General features: G+C 36.6%; 1 protein-coding gene across 1 annotated transcript in view; it reads right to left on the bottom strand.

Moving 5' to 3' along the window:
- The window catches only part of LOC120628597 (BMP and activin membrane-bound inhibitor homolog), a 116,176-nt gene that overhangs the window by 6,068 nt on the left and 92,155 nt on the right, over nt 1-17,953 (bottom strand). The window contains exons 2-3 of the mRNA XM_039897051.1: nt 12,798-12,966; nt 2,913-3,067 (exon numbers count right to left, since the gene is read on the bottom strand). Of these exons, the coding sequence (XP_039752985.1) occupies nt 2,913-3,067; nt 12,798-12,966 (324 nt within the window). The remainder of the gene's footprint in view (nt 1-2,912; nt 3,068-12,797; nt 12,967-17,953) is intronic.

The following is a 17,953-nucleotide window of genomic DNA, read 5'->3' as shown; positions in this document are numbered from 1 at the left end:
CATGTAATATTCAGATGTCAGAGTCACTACACACTAGCGACATTCCGCTCGACAAAAAGTGGTAGAACATAACATGTTTCTGTCAACTGCCTCGTTGATCTAGGGATCAAGAGTGCCTGGGATCGATTTTCGGGTCGGGTAAACATTTGCTAAGAATAGAGTTTTCTTGGTAAAACATCTTAGTACCAACCAGCCCAGAAATTCGGAATCGGCGTCATGACAAGACATTCTTGGGCCGCAAAATTATAATTTTTAGCAGTCAATTTATTAACATTGTTCCATACTCTTTCATGACAATCATGCGGTCTTGGATTGCAGGAATCTTTGCTCAATGATGAATTCGTATCTAACACTGATTAGCCGCGTTTATCGTGATATGAATAATAATTGACTAATGTTAATTAAAACGCCTATGACATGTGATTTATGAAGTCAAACTGAATGACGATTTCATCTTTAAAGAGATTGAAGGCCCTATTGATTCTCGTGGTTAGTGGCGACAAGACAAAAAGTTTGGTAATAAAAAATCGCCGATTTGTAGCATCGCTTATTCAAAATAGCTACCAAGTACTTGCAGCACGTACTGACTCACTGTTTACATTAGATAAGCGGCCGTAGAATAATATCTTTGTTCGCGGAAACTGCTCTGTTTTATTGAATTCTCGTAAAATAGACTCTGCTATTTTATTATTATCGTTTCGAAGAAATGTATACTTACCTCTCTCTGTGTGCCTGATTGATAATGTAAACATTTATCTGCGTGAAAGAGGTGTTTTATATATATACGCTTCCATTACAATACCCAACTAAAAGCTATTTATTACCTATAACTAGTATACCTTTAACTTTTATTGTTTACCAAATACCAATTTCGGTCATACTTGCGCAGATATAATTTATATATATGATTCATGATAAATATTAATTGACTAGCGGTCCCACGCGACCTTTAAGTACAAAAGATCCTGGAGGATCGAAGTGCATCCGTCTAAGCGGGCCCCACTACGAGATAGAAGTCAACCTTAAAAGATAGAAATATGCTATCGTGAACTTTTTTAGAACTTGAACTTTTAAAATACATGAATTTATCGACACTTTAACCGTTTACGCAGCGCACGCAGCGGAAGCTCTCAAAACGAAAAACAGCTACTGACGCGCGTCTTAGCGTTATGATATGTAGCCTATTCTAGCCTTCCTGAATAAATGGGCTATCCGACACTGAAATAATTTTTCAAATCGGACCAGTACTTCCTGAGATCATCGCGTTTAAGTAAACAAGGAAACAAACTCTTCGGCTTTATATATTTTAGGTTAGATATGTATTTGTAAACTAGAAATTTAGCAGATCTGAAGGAGTTTACACATCAAAGCCACACATAGGTGCTCTTGTCAACATGTTGGAATACTTTGTCGGTGGAATGAAATCAACAACTCCTGAAATCGCCTACCCAATGAACGATTCTGTATGAGCGGCAAGTTTTAGTAGTAGTAAAGCTTTTTGTGACAGAGCTCGTCCGGGCGATACTACCGCCACTACTTCTCTAGCTAAGAAGCATAGCTGTCTTACGGTCTGATGGGCATGGATGGTTGCCGCTGTAATTACTGGCACACGAAGCTTAATAATTCTAATAATTTAAAATGACAATGTGAGATGGTGATAACAAAAAATAAACACCCGGCTAAATTTGTTGTGGGCTTCTTAGACCAGGACGCGTTTGGAACCCTCGTAGCTTTAGTTTTAAGTTTACGAATATGGTTATCGCCATCATCTCACTACTGTGTAGTTCTTATGTACGTATCAAAAGTGCCACCTACGGGCACTACGTATCTACTTGAATAAAGATATTTTTGACTTTGACTTGACTTAGACTTAATACCTACGCCTCAGGTGGACACGGCGGCACTTATTAGGATGTGTTCCGTGCATGCTCTGTGAAGTGTTGCTCTTTTTATATGCGATAGTTTTTCAGTACCATCAGATCTGCATCTGCTTGGTCAGTCAATTATTACTTTTAAAAAAACTGTCTTTTTAGCGATATATCGCCGAAAGCTCGCGCGGCGCTTGTCCCCGACGTCGGCTTCGGTGTGTACGTTTCTTTAAGTTTACACGCGTGAAAGTAAACTCTAAAAGGTCGCTTTCCTTTTAGGGTTTACCTGGACAAAAGATTTTTTGAAGCCATATTTTATTGAGATAGGTTAACGGTGAAGGAAATTATTATGAGGGACCACATGTCTCAGAACTCTCCGTAATGTTCTTAAAGACAAGTGAAGTCTACTATGGTCTATGCAATCACCTTATTTTATGTAATTATTAATATGTATGTATATTTTGAAGCGGTGATAGCGCATTGGGTAGGAGCTCGACTTCACTTTCGGGTGGCATAGTTCGAATCCAGCTTTACCTCTAACTAAGTTATGTGCGTTTTAAGTAATTTAAATATCACTTGCTTCAACGGCGAAGGAAAACGTCTTGAGGAAACCTGCATGCCTGAGACTCCTGAGAGTTCTACATAATGTTGTCAAAGGTGTGTGGATTCCATCAATCCGCACTGGGCCAGCGTGATGGACTTCGGCCTTAACCCCTTCTCAATGTGGGAGGAGACCCGTGCTCTGTAGTGGGCTCGTAATGGGTTGATGTGATGATGAATATTTCTAGTACTTTGCGGAGCGCTAAAAGAATTCATATGCGAGTCAATACCTCATAATGTTTGCCTGGTAGAAATATAAGATAAGGCCGCCTTTGGAATGACTTGTACCTTTGTTATTCTTTATTTATTTCTATTTTGTTCTATTGTGCAATGAAGTAATTTTTATTTTATTTGACTTTAGTTGGTTCAGCGTGGATTTACGGCCTTAATCTTTCTTGTTCTGCGAGGTGCCCTGACTTTGCCGGGAATGGATTGATAGATTACCTAAGTCATTGGCAGTGAGATTCCTCGTCCTGGCCACGGGACTGTCCTCGTGGTTGCACAGATCCTTGAAGCAGCACAGCAGAAGGGAGTGGTGTCGAGGGGGGGGACCACCCTGCGATGGCGCGTTCTGGCAATGGGATAACGCTTCTTCTTGCCTGGAAATAACAAATACAGTTAATAAAATGTCTTTTATTTACTAACGGGGGCACACGTTCTTTGTCGGGAACTGTTTATTTTCAGGGATAAAAATAGCTATGTTACTCTCCGCACTTTTTACTACAACTATGCCAAAAATCAAGTGGATTGGTTGCTTAGTTAGGGCACTAAGGACGGACAAACAAACAAACAACACTTTCGTATTTATAATATTCGTAAGAACTACTAAGTAAACCTGTTTTTTTGGGTCTGCTTGCTATGAAGACAAATTTGAGCATTAAAACAATCTTTATCTGCGATGAGGAGTCGGGTGGAAGTCTTCGGCAGCGGCTAGTTATCACCTCACTGACAAAGACGTGCCGCTAAGCGACTAAGCGTTCCGATTCTATGCCGAGTAGAAACTGAGTTAGGTTATGGGTTCAATATATCTGCCACAGACTGCATCCATTCACCCGGTGAGAGTAACTTGCAGTAGAATGAAAAATTGTATGCAAGGAGCCCATTCTGTGTCCAACAATTTGAAGGTGTTAAGCCTCATGTGCATGTAATTACTATTCATTGTAAGTATACATAAAAAATTGTATACCTACCTACCAAATTTACGTCGATTTGCTAGGTAGGAATAAAAATCTTTTTATGTACGTACGGTGATATACCTTTGCCTTTTTCCTATGGGAAAGAATAATTAAAAAAAAGAGTATACAATCTTGACAGAAAAATACACGTAACAGCCAATAAAAAGCTGTCGCCTCGGCCGTCGTTAGACGCTGGCATTTGAGGCGCCGCTTGCGCAAACCGACTAGTTAGATTGACATTAGCGATTATTCAAGTGTCTACTATATTTATTGGAATTAATCTTAGCGTACGTTATTGTGAAATGCAAAGATTGATTAGCTTTTCGCAATTAATTCCTCAGAGTAAGCACACAGTCAACGTTAATTAAAAAATGTAAGTGTTTGTCGATTTTGAAATAACAGCCGCTTAATAATAAGCGTAGATAAGCGGTTAGGGCTACGGATTAACTTACGAGGAGACAGAGTTCGAACCCCGCTACACACGTCAACTTTTCGGTATTACGTGCGTTTTTAAAATGAGCCATTCAAATAGCACTTGCATTAATGGTTAAAGATAACATTGTGTATTAAAGGAAAACCGTAGATTTTTAAAGTGTTTTTAATAGTTTATTTGTTATTTAAGCTAGTAACACAAAAAAAAAACTTAAGTTCAACTCATGCACTGCTCTGACATTCGCAAACCAGGGCCCAGACTGCAGTTTCAGGGCATACGGGAGCCTGGTTGACTAACCGTGGACTTGCGAGAGAAAGGACACAGGCCAGCCATTAGGAATATACTTGTGAGTTTTTTTTAAGTAATTTTTCTAAAACGCTGGTGAGGGGGACGCAACTATCAAGTTTCTCCCCCGGTACATCCAGGGCGCACAGAATTAAGACATACCTACAGAAACCGTGTACACGACTAATATTGAAGCTTCTTCTTTAATAGCTAACAGACGGTTAAGCACTCACATTTAGCAGTTAACAGTAATTTTTTTTTACCCCTAATGTTCTAGACGTTTACCATAAAAAGGAGAAAATGAAAAAAAGTTTGTGAGGTAGCAACATTCCCAAAAGCAGACAAAACATTTTTAACGATTGGCGCAATTGGGAGCTACCCTGCTTTTTGAGTCCAATGCCGTGGGTTCTATACCCACAACAGTAAAATGATTGTGAGATGAACATGAATATTTTTCAGTGTCATAAATACTTAAAATATAAGTACATATAAATGCCCATTATATGTATATTTTAAGTATTTATGTACATTATTCATAAAAATAATCATCAGTCTTAGTACCCATAACACAAGCTACGCTTACTTTGTACGATGTGTGTATAGTCGTAGTATATTTATTTAATTATTTTTATTCCTCAGGCGTAAAGTGAGACGTGCTTGGGTCGTTTTCTCTGTTTTTGGGTACAATGCACTGCATGCAATAATGGTTGAATTAGGATTCTGTAAGTTCTTAATTCTATGTGAGTATAATTTATTGCATCTACTAGTGCGGAAAGTCGAGATGTTACGTCTCGAGAAAATGTACTTACGTGGAATAACCATTTAAAGTACCGCCGCTTAAGTAGATGTGCAAAGAATATAAAGTGCTGTTGGTTTTTGAGTCACCATCCATCGCGGTGCAGTGTTCTCACGAAGTTCGCTTTGGTACTATTATGTACGAGTATTTCTAAGGTTTTTTTTAAATTATATTAAGTACGAGGTTCCGTGTGATTTCTTTACGATTACAATTTCTGACTTTGGGATACTTTTTAGCAAGCGGAAAACCAACGATTCCCGAATATTAAAAAAAACCATTGCGCATTGGTGAGGGCTTTGGTCTTATGTACAGGAGTCCCGGGTCGATCCTCGGGGGGGAGGCAATTCGGGGATTTATAAAATCCATTTTTTTTCAGGTCTGCTGGTAGGCTTTGGCCGTGGCTAGTTACCACCCTACCGACAGACGTGCCGCCAAGCGATTAAGCGTTACGTTACGATGTCGCATATAAACCGATTAGAGATATGGCTTCTAACTCACGCCCTTAGCACGTTAGCCCGCTACTACTAATAACTTAATACTTTATGGTTCTGTATTTAAATTAGAAAACTGACGAAAGCTTCCAACTAAAAACTTTCCAAGCAGAACTGGTGTTTTTAATCTAATCAATAAAGTAAAAAAAGACTTGAAGTTTTTAATGTTTTTATAGAGTAGGCTATTTCAAATAAATGAATTTTGAATTTGAAGTTGAAAATTGTCGAAAACGTCCGATTAAAGTTTGTCAAGTAGAGTTGCTACCATTAAATATATCTTTATCATAGATCTGTCAACTGTATTAATAACCCTTCCTATTAACACCGCATCTGCCTTATTAATAGTAGCAACAGTTAACCTTGCATCACCGAAGGCAGCTGGCACTTACAATTCAACTAATTTGAATATATACGGCCTTTCTCGTGGGAAATCAACTGGCAATAGGCAGCGCCGGCCATTCCGAAAATTTTATCAAACATTTTTCTAATGCTACCAACAGACAATCCAATTTGGTGGCGCCAATTATCATGCCTAATCAAAAATCAGAATAAGTCTAAGTTCGACGCAGTGCATAATATTTATGTAGGTAGATGTTATTTAAGTGTTTTGCAGAGTAGATAGGTATAATGTCACTATATATGCAGATAATATAAAATGAAGGAAAGCTCCAGTATTAGGTATAAAAAACTTAAGGATAGGCATTATAAGAGTTATAAAAAGCCCACCCTTAAGTTATAGTGACATTATACCTATCTACTCTGCAAAACACATCTACCTAAGTTTAGTTAGTAGTTAGTTTAGTTAAGTTTTATATACCTCATACTGGAGCTTTCCTTCATTTTATATCATCTGCATACCCTGTGCATATCCTCTATGCACGCCACTGTATATAGTTACATGGTAATAGGTAACAATATCAAATATGGCTAATTTTTAAATTACCAAATTACAATGCATTAATATTTATTTCGTCTACTACTCTCTGCTATTCTGGTTTTGGTATTGTATGTTTTACATTATCAATAAATAACAGTTAACAACTAAGTAATATGGACCGGAAAAACGTTAGCGCGGTATCCAGATTGTCTTCTACCAAACTAGCTTTATGGTTTTTGTTGATTTTAATAAATAATTAACTATTACAGAAAACATTTAATCCTATAACAAATTAAACCTTTGCTACTCTTTCATAGGAGATGGTTTAGAACAGTACAGACCCACCACGCTGCCCTAATGGTTGGCAGCTTTTTTTATCAGATGTTACTGACATTTCAGTTACTGACTAATAATAATACAAATGTATTATTACTTAAATCCTTTGCGGGTTCTTGGCGAGAAATTGTAAAACAAATTTGTAAGTAGGTATGCAATGTCGGACATTATTCAATTATATCATAGTCACGGTCGGATCCGACTGTTTACCCAACCTAGTTGGTGCGTGTGCTAACAGCACAATGCACAGCTATTTTGCTATTAAATTGCTGTCGTTCGAGTTTGGAATGTAGATAAAACATTTGTTAAAGTTTTTAGATGATGGAGGTCGGAGGCTTAGCTAATATGCGATTTTATTTCATCGAAATAATCGGTTCCCAGGTTCCTTCAAAATATTCGAAATTAGCAAGATAGATTAACATGTGAATCAGAATAATATTTATTGATATAATATAAGTAATTGCTGGGTTTTCTTTTGACCGTCAAAGAAATCCGAAATAGTCTTTTTTATGGAATGTTTTTTTAAAAATTCTGATTACTTATATACAGTGAAACCTGGTTAAGTGGGACCTGGATAAATGAGAAACCTCTATTATTGAGAGTTGCAACGAAGCCCCGGTTCTTTTTCATTAAATTACCTCTGTTAATGGGACTTTTTGAACCTGGTTAAATAAGATTTGAATTCTAAGACTTTTTCGATAATTGAGACTCTGTAGCTCAATTACCTGTATAAGTGAGACAAATTTATCAGGTTTCAACACGTTTTGACGTGTTTGTTTACATACATTTCTCGTTGTCATGTACATTCATAACTACATTAAATTCATAACATCAAAAATACGCATTTTTATTAACATTTCCACCTCTAAAAATGGAATAACGGCACATTTCGACCTCTGTAAATGAGACAACTATAAATTTAAACCTGTTTAATTTTAAAACTGGATTATTGAAAACCCTCAATAATTGGTACATATGTCTTGGTCCCTTGAGATCCCAATTAACCAGGTTTCACTGTATATGCCTTCACCCATACCGAAATACATACCAAAATATAAGTATCTATAATGATATAAAAACATTTAATCCTAAATCGAAAAAACATGTTGACCTACATTTTCTTACCTAGATTAGACATAAACATATCGCATTAATAAGTTATAATTTAATGTAAATTATAAGCTTCAAATTATAAACATTCAAACCTTACATTTTTACCATACCAAGTATATAAATAAATTAAAAGTTAAATATATTATAATAAATGTTTAACAATGCGTCAGTACAAACTACAGAGGTAAAGGTACCCAAAATTGGCACACAATATATTGACTATAAGCCAATACTACAGTAAAGGAAAACAATATATGAATACTCTTTAATGTATAGTACCTACCTCTCACACTACACAAATAAAACATTTATAGGCCCCACTAATGAAGAATCAAGCGTAATTAAAGGCGTGCAAAATTGAACGCAGACCGCTGGTAGGAACTGAAAATAAAACATACGCCACGATAAGATTATACTTACATATAAAATACAGAGTTTAATGAGCAAAAAAATCCAATTAAACACGACTTGTTCGAACATGAGCAAACCGGTAACCGCGGGAATGCTTTATGTATAAATAATACTTTGTTATTTTACAAAATGATAAACAAAGTGTATTTAATTTAACTGACAAAGGATATAAGTTCCACTTGTGAAGTATATAATATAGTAGTGAGGAAAAACTCGAGGTTCGAAGTACCTAATTATAATGTAAAACACAATCATACTCTTGCAATATCCTTCGATATTGACTTCAATCATCGTCATCTACATCATCATATCAACCGACAGACGTCCACTGCTGGACATAGGTCTTTTTTTGGGAGTTCCAAATTCCACGGGTTAGTGCCGTTTGCTTCCTGCGGTTCTCTGGGACGCGCGTGACGACGTCTGTCCGCCTCGTTGGAGGTCGACCAACGCTGCTTTCACCTTTGCATGGTCACGATTCCATCACCTTGGGACCCCAACGTCGGATGGACGTTGGGGTCCAACGTGTGGTTCTCTGAGCTATGTGCCTCGAGCATTGCCAGTTCAGCTTCGCGACTCGTTGAACTGTCGGTCTCGGTAACTCTGGTTCATCTACGGATGTCCTTATTTATGATTTGAACACGTAGAGATATTACGAGCATAGTTCTCTCCATCGCCCGCCGAGTGGTTCATGCCTTTGCTTTAATATTCAATGTAAAAAGTAAACACAAAAGTAATGGCTTATCAAATTACAGAATAATAGAAGCGTCAAAGGGTTGAACTGTCCACTATCTATTATGCAGAGATGTGTGACATTATCAAAGACTGAGACTTACAAATTACATATGTATCGTTAAAGTGCATTGCATAATGAGCTTTAGGCCCTGATGATAGGGAAAAAATATAAGTGTGTATGGTGGTTTATATATACGCATTGAACGGGTCGGCGTCCTCGCAGCCGCGCCGCTATCTAGGATCCCGACCTCCGACTCCACCCCAAGCTTCTACCGTCATCCTTATCTCAACAAATGAGGACAAAGATCCTACGCTCCATCACAATCTATATAGACAATAAACTACCACAGAATAAATTAATTACCGATAAAACCGTACAATTTCAATTTGATTCCGATTGAAATCTTAACGAAGCAGACTGGCCGATTGTTAGCAAAGGTAATGAAAGACAGGAGATTGCCAAAAACGAGCAAAAATTATTTAAAGCAAATAAAAGGAGGCATGCGCGCGTACGTGGAACCTGTTTTCTGAACCGAGCCGCGGCTGATCTGAATAAGATAATAAACTGAACAGGTAAAGGCTTATATTGAAAGAGCCGAATAGCAATCAAGGAGCAAACATTAAAAATGAAAATTAATGAACTCCATCTTGGGGCATGTTATTTGATATAGGTAATTTATGATGGAATATGAGGAATTTATTAGAAATCGACCATATCTCTAATGGACGCCATAAATTTCTATCTGCTTGTAATAATTGTTAGAGCTGTCAACGATGACGAAAGAGCTATAAAGTAATTTTGAAATGACCGAAGACAAATTGATTGAAGATACAATAGACGCAACATGCGTTGGGCGAGCCACGGTTGGAGCATGATAAGCAGAATTGATGGATGACAATGCATGTCTCGGTAGGTAGGCACATGCTTTGCCCAACAAAAGAATAGTTAATTAATTCTTAGATGAAAGTTAACGAGAAACACAGGAAACCGCGTACGGTATCAAAAACAAATCATGATTGTGACGGTGTAAATACGATACACAAACAACACAATAAAATTCCGAGATACAGTAAAAAAGTTATAGGGTCGCAGAGAAACTAGTAGGTTGTAGTAACAGGGCGTATTGCTCCCCACTTATAAACACAGCACTGTTGAGAGGTTGTCAATCGTGTCCACTTGCTTGAATATGGCATAGGAGAAGTTTACCCCCGTTTATTTTTCTATCATTTATTGATTTTTATTAGCTTAAAATTTATAAGAAAAAAAACACCCTCCGCTAGCGGGGCTTTTGAATGCCCAAGCAACCGGCGGTCAGGGCTCCAAGTGAGGAACCTCCTCACAATACGCGCCGTTTCAAGGACTACTGCCTTCTGTATCCGACCCTTGATCCAACAACCAAGCGAAAGCTTCTTAAGATGTTGGTCGAAGCTTTTCGCGAGAAGACCATTGACTGAAACGACGATCGGAACAATAACGGTCGACTCAACATTCCACATGGCGGTAATCTCGTGAGCAAGGTCCAAGTATTATTACCCCCGTTTATAATATACACATATATATTATTTGGATATTATGCGAACTTGTGCACCAGTTCTCTGAGAGGTGATACAGCTGTGGTAGAAGATAATTTTTTATCGTTTTCCCGGGGATAAAGATGTTTCCTGCCCATGCTTGCCGTGCTGCTTGGACATCTGTATTCCTACTTTCCTAAAATAACATTATAAACGCGAAAATAGATTGCTTGCTTTGTGCATCTTTCACGCAGCGATGTAACTTTTTTTTTAACAGAATTGGATACTAGGCCGTGGTATGACTTAAGCCTACATTTAATCCCGAAAAATTGTAGTTTCTATGTGATGATGAACGTGAGTTACAAGGTGTGTCAGAGATTTTCACGCAGCAAATTTTGATTATACAACGTAAGTAGGGAAGGGAAGATGAAGTGCAAGTGCAACTAGCAAACGCAGGCGAAGCCAAATAAATCTTTAATGTGTAGAATAAGGGATAACATTCATCCCTATAATAATATTCCTAAGACAGTATAGGTTTTTTTTTTCTTTTTTATATATAATACGACAATTCACACATCGTCATCTAACCCCAAAGTAAGCGTAGCTTGTGTTATGGGTACTAAGATGACTGATGAATATTTTTATAAATAATAATAAATTAATACTTATACTATACATATAAACACCCAGACACTGACAAACATACATTTTTTTTTTTTTTAAAGTATATAGACAAGTGCTTGACTGCAATCACACCTGATGGTAAATGATGATGCAGCCTAAGATGAAGCGCGCTTGCCTAGAAGATGCCTATTCACTCTTGATTTGAAGGTACCCAGATTATAGGTATCAGGGAAGACGGAAGATGGGAGGGCATTCCAGGCCTTTGCGGTGCGGATCAGAAAGGAAGAAGCAAAACGCTTCGTACGTGTTGATGGTATTTCAACCACGTAACGGTGCAGATTCTTTCGGTGCCTCGCAGTTCGATGGTAGAAAGGAGATGGTTTGACCAAATCGAATAGCTCCTGAGCACACTCTCCGAAATGTATCTTGTAGAAAACAGCCAGACAAGCAACCTTGCGCCGGTGTTCAAGGCTTTGAAGTCTACTGACTACAAGGTCGTTGCCAATGAGTCTCCTAGCACGACGATCCACCGAATCCAAAGCATCATACAATACATACTATATACATCATAAATACATGTTCATAACACAAACATTATCCTGTTGTGGGAATCGAACCCACGGCCTTGGATGCGGAAAGCAGGGTCACTGCCCACTGCGCCATCTAATTACAAATACTTTATTAAAAAGACAAATATGTGTAACATTTAAACGATACTTTCTGCTACGTGTCTTAAAGAGAATTACATATCTTAAGAGAAAGTTTAGCTATGATATATCGTATACATGGTGGATTTCAACTGATGCGCCTTTCTCCATTGACGAAATGCAGTCACAATGACTTCTCAACACTGGGAGCGTTTTATCAAGAAGGTATCTTATAAAATATTTTGGCCGATGTAGATTTTAATCTCGAGGTTTTACCAGCTTAATTAGCACTAATAAAATGTTACAACATTTGAGTTCGAACGATAGTCTGGTGTATGGAAATTTTTAATCGTACAAGTTTTTTGTTTGATTGATTCTTCGATTAACATCTAAGTTTGTTTACTAAATAACTTATGGACATACATGACCTTTGTCTTTGATTGCTTTAACCTCTGATCTTTTATTCATTGTCTACTAGGAACTAAGATTCCTCGGCACTTCAAAATTCTATCTGCCTATACAGTATGAAGAGGTCAAAAATAGTAAAACGGTATCCTATAAAATCTGGCTTAAGATCCCATAGAAACCGATCATTATATGCTCAAAAACCCCAAAAAGTATGTCACTCTCCAGCCAACAAACTATCTCTATGCAAGGAAACATGTCTATCCATTGCTTTGTCTCTGCGTGAAAAAACGACACATTTTAGGGATTACAATAATCTGTTATTACTCAATGTTCTTGTAATTAACAACTTCAAATGAGGTCCTGAATTAGATTCCTAGGGCAGGCCAAAAAATACCAAATGTATTTCAAATGAACTAAATCATCAATTCGCCCGTGAATCACTAGATCGTTAAAAATCAGCAGCGTCAATATATATTGATATCTACTTACTTTTCAGCTAAATGGTGCAAGCAGCCGTGTCTTGCGTGGTGCCTTCTGGGAGGAACTTCGCTGTAGCAACCGCCGCCTTTCCGCGACCGGCACATGTATCCCGTGCTGACACACTGCGCTGTGTTGCAGTAGCATCTGACACCTTCTGCATCCCCCTCGGGGTTAAGATCTGGAGGAGAAACATTATCTTCGTTAGTCACACGTTCACATACAATAAATTTTACTTGTAAATTCGACTAAAAAAAGGTTGATTTTGGTTACGTAAGGAAATCCCATATATTCCATGTGGTAACAGTAGATGAATGGGGTGTCGTAAGAGGCGATTGAGGGAATATAACCCCTCTGTACTACTACTACCATCTTGTGGTAATTTTGGGCAAACCATCCAGTTTGAAGAGGCCTTGAGTGCAGTGGACTGTCGTAGGCTATTGATGAAGGGAATCCTATAATGATACCGGATCTATAGAGAGAAATGCTCTCCTAGAGTAACTTTTATCAATTGGAAATCGGTGGTTAGTACTCGAATCGCAGATACCAAAAACTACGGAACATTATCTATATAATTTCAGACTGTCTCATTTACAATACTGTTAGAATAATAAAACGCAACAGGATATACAACTACCGATTAACTACGTGTGAATTTGATAAATTCTAAACCGTAAAGCATAAACCAGGCAAGCAGAGTTAAAATAATAGTTAATGCAACCGTAAAATTAAATGTCGCCGCAAATAAAATTTATCTACAAACTCGTTGAATGCAGGAAACTGTTATTACCAATGCAAAGGGAACTTGCGAAGCGAATGTTAGTGAATCCAATCACCCGGTGTCGACGCCGTGGCGCCCACTGATCGTAAACTCTGATAGTTTTATACACAACACCTTCAATGCCTAGTGCCTGGGTTTAAGTGCATAGGATCTGAATGAATCAGTGCCAGCCATTTAAGGACATGGCATCGGTTTGCTTAAACATACTGCACAATAAAATAGACTTGAAAGAAATAATAAACCTCACTTTTTCTTTTCAGTCTATTTGCTTTCAAGTTCTAGTTTAGAAAGTGTTATAGACCATATGATATAGTTCTAGAATAGTTACAAAGTCCTACTTTAATAAATAACTTATTACGAAGAATGTTGTTGTGATGTATCTTATCGTATATAATAGGTATATCTCTATCTAATATATATATTTATTTGTGTTTATTTCTTTCTTTATTTTATCTGTACACAAAATGATTTCCCGTGAGTCTCGCAAACCTCGGAAATGAAATGTACAACTCTAAACAGGTAAACGATGTTACAAAATTTACCGGACATCTAATTTAGAATAATAAGCGATTCCTAGCATTGAACACACTATATCTCAGTTTCGTTAGTATTAAAGGCACTAATTATATTAAATCTATATATACAAATATCTATGTATCAATAAGACTGATATATTGAAAATTTATTAGTTAAAATCCTGGGACATATTAGGACTAAGTAACAAAATGCTTTTCTATGCTCGAGAACCAATTTATAAGTAATTAAAAATATTCTTCTTTAACTCAGCAGAAAAAAAGACATCCAAGTAACTCATAATGACGAAAATAATAACGCATTGTTTTCTGATATCATAAAAACCTTCATCCAACTCCCGAAGTGGACAAACCGGTAAAAAAATAATAAACAGATGGTCCGGCGAGTATTTGTGTATGAATAATGCGCACGTCATGCACAGAGAGCCCTTACATAAATAACCTACAAGCGAGCCTCCGACCGCATTCAATGTAAATGCTTCGACTCCAGACGATGAAACAAAAAGAAATTAATTTCAGAGGGACCGCTTTATTTGCTCTCGGGTCCGGAGTTGAGAGAACGCAACCAGACCCCCCTCGATCCTAGCCCCGGCCGATTTCGGAATTCTTTCCCTGCACGAAATCGGCCACATCATGCCTAATTTTCGGATGATTTGTAAATCAGATTCGATGGACTGATTAAAATTACAAATAAAGGTTATACCAAACTTGGGTATGCGAGGAACAAGTGTTTAACATGATTAACCAAGAAAGACAATTTGAATGAAGAAAATCTAAAATTGAAAGTAATTTTTTGATCTGCCCAAGCTATGAATTCCGCGAAAATTATGCAATCGGAGAGCTTTACTGGCGAAAGCCTCGATCCTTTAGATTTTAAATCTACTGTGGAATTGTTCGTCTAAAATAACTATCCTAAATACAGTTATAACTAGTTAGGAGTCAGATACTCACCCACACCAGGGTCAAATTATGACTTTTTACCTAAATCTATTCAAATATTTGTGGGTCATAGTAAACCTTGTTTTGATACATATATATAAATAAAATAAATCTACGAGTATGTACTTAAATAAACGCCATAAAGACAAACGCGGTACATGAACTTTCACAATATTTAGTGAATTTCGAAGCTCGAAGTATTTTAAATTCTTATCGCAATTCTACATAAACTGCCAAAATCAATCGAACCTTTAATGAATTTGAGACGGTTTAATAAAAATGATCGTTTAAGAAGCCCCATTGAAAATCTATAGCAAAAAGTTAACACTTGGAAGTCCAAGATTCCGCAAAGTATTTTACAATTGTAATGCGTTTCTTTCCGTTTGGGATGAAGTCTTTGAACCGCGGGAGTTCGGACTAATGATTAATAAATTATTAGCTGCGCCAAAAACAAGATCGAAAGGCGAAAAAATTAAAGATGAGATTACTTTTATTCTGAATATTTATCACTTGTCGCAATTGGCGGGAATATTTTTGAAGTACCGTCTCTGATTTGTTGATTTGAATCAGTAGGTACTTATATAATGATAGAAGCGTGTTTGTTGGTTAGTCTATATTCAAAGCAAAAATTTATGTAATTTTTACAATTCAAATAGGGATAATATATACTACTTAATCCTGTGACAGTGCACGGTTTTTACGGAATAGATCTAAACTACAACGAACTACTTGAACTTCTTCATGCTTAAATGACTGAAAAGTATTGAATAGAATTTTAATGATTGTTTAATTCTAAAAATCATAGGATAAAATGATCAAAATATTTTATTCACTTTTAAGGCCCAAACAGTTAACATAATACTTAAAATTTGTACAAAGAAAAAAACACATACACCAATTAAGTAGCCGCTAAAAATCATACGAATACATTAAAATTGACAGCAAACTTATAAGTTAATTATGAAACTTTTAAATATTAGAAGAAAAAAAAACACATTGTTGATAGATAATGTTAATAAGAGAAGACCCTTGTTAACAATATCCATCAAAGTGGATATATAAAACATATGTAGTACCTTTACGTAGAACTATTAGAAGTTAAAATACAGAATAAAGATGTTTTTTTAACTGAGCAAGAGTAAGATTAAATAAATCTAAATCCGAGAAATTATTATCATAGCTTTTAATAGCTCTATAAATATAGCTATTAAGAGCGTATTTCGATCTGACTAAGGGAAAATATATTGGAGGCGATTTACGCCTAGATATAATATTTAACTTAGAAAACTCATTAATTATGAATACAACTGTGAGTTTGTTGGGTAAACCTATGCAAAAGTTTCGCATATATGTAGTTCGAAACCAGAGATACGGTAAACTTTACTATTAAATGCAGGTTAAACCGCGGGTACAGCTAGTAAAGCATTGCACCCAAATGAGAAGTTAATAGGCATAAAATATCTGATCCGTTCTTAATTCAAGTCTTAGAAATCCATAAATATTACTCATTAGCAATACAATTAGCTTTATCGAACCATCGTACATTAGATAGACGTCATTAGATCGGCTTTACAATCAATTTGGAGGCAAAAAGGAAGACAAACGGAGCACCAAAGGATAAGGTAAATAAAAAATAAATAAACAGAAAAGAAAAGGCCCCGGCATGTTATTTGGAATTGATAAATGGCCCTCCGGAGGCGAGCGAGAGGGAGACGGAGCGAGACTAGTGAAGGATAGAAACACTAATGAGTCGGTGAAGGGATGTAGTATGGGATAAAAGTTAAAACAGTATAGCGGAGTGCTTCTTATCTTCTCTGAACTTTTGATCAGTTATAGACAGTCCAACTTGTCGGTTGACGAGACAGATAAATTGGGCCAACTTCACAACACACATTTATTTTTAATGAAATTATTATTAAGGTCTTAAGACCTTTGTAATGTTAATGTGTACATAAAAAAAGAATAACATTCGGATTACAGCTTTATTAAGCTTAATGTTCATTTTACCATAGATTTGTGCTTCCTTAGCACAAATCTATGGTATGGTACGCCTGCTGCTATACAATATTATAGAATAATATTTTCTTTGGCAGGGTTTCCGAATTTGCATATTTGCAATTGGAATAGATTATCTGTTTATTTTCCGACCGATTTTTCTCTTCAACCATCAGTACCGATGAAACATCAGAATAAATGGATTTAGTCACAATACCTACTGCATAAGATGCAGACTTTAAACAAATATTGAATGCCCAATACAATAAACTGGTTATTCCATAAATATAATTTATTACCACAAATCTTTTTTGAGGCCTTCATGCAGCCATCGCCTGGTCTAATTACTAAATAGATAATTTACTGGTTTGCCGTTCTTCAGGTGTATGAGAAGTTCGACTGTCTGTTGATGCTTAAGCGCGTCTTCGAACTTTAATTTTGTTGGTTAGATTTATTATTCACAGAGCTGTTTACGGAGATGTTTGCTTTAAATCTTTTTACATTATAGCGGCGCCGGCGCACCTTCACGGCGCATTTGCTAAGATTGTACGCCTTCACGGTAGGTATTAGTCAGGTTGTTTCGGGCTTTTTTCCAATGCGTCTACTGAATAAACTAACGTGAAACACGTGGCAATTACCCGTGCTAATTTCTCCTTCTTTATCATTAACTAACTTAAAGTTTGTTAATTTTCGTCATAAATAGAATTACACTAGCTTTTCAAAGCAATCAGAAGGGCAACTGCAAGTAAGGACTCCTTAGTTACAATAACTAAAACTTAACCGCAAACCAAATCACGTTTTAATAGAAACAAAGTTTGCCGTTAATACAGAAAGTTATACATGTATACGAACTGAAGCATTTATAATGTTATTGTAAAGTATAATAAGCTTGCAATGAAGTAGTCCGCGTCGCTTTCATC

The sequence above is a fragment of the Pararge aegeria genome, chromosome 13 (assembly GCF_905163445.1).
Source record: "Pararge aegeria chromosome 13, ilParAegt1.1, whole genome shotgun sequence".
In the NCBI taxonomy this organism is placed as follows: domain Eukaryota; kingdom Metazoa; phylum Arthropoda; class Insecta; order Lepidoptera; family Nymphalidae; genus Pararge; species Pararge aegeria.
The sequence above is the reverse complement of the archived record's forward strand: the minus strand, read 5'-3'. Positions and strand labels throughout refer to the sequence as shown.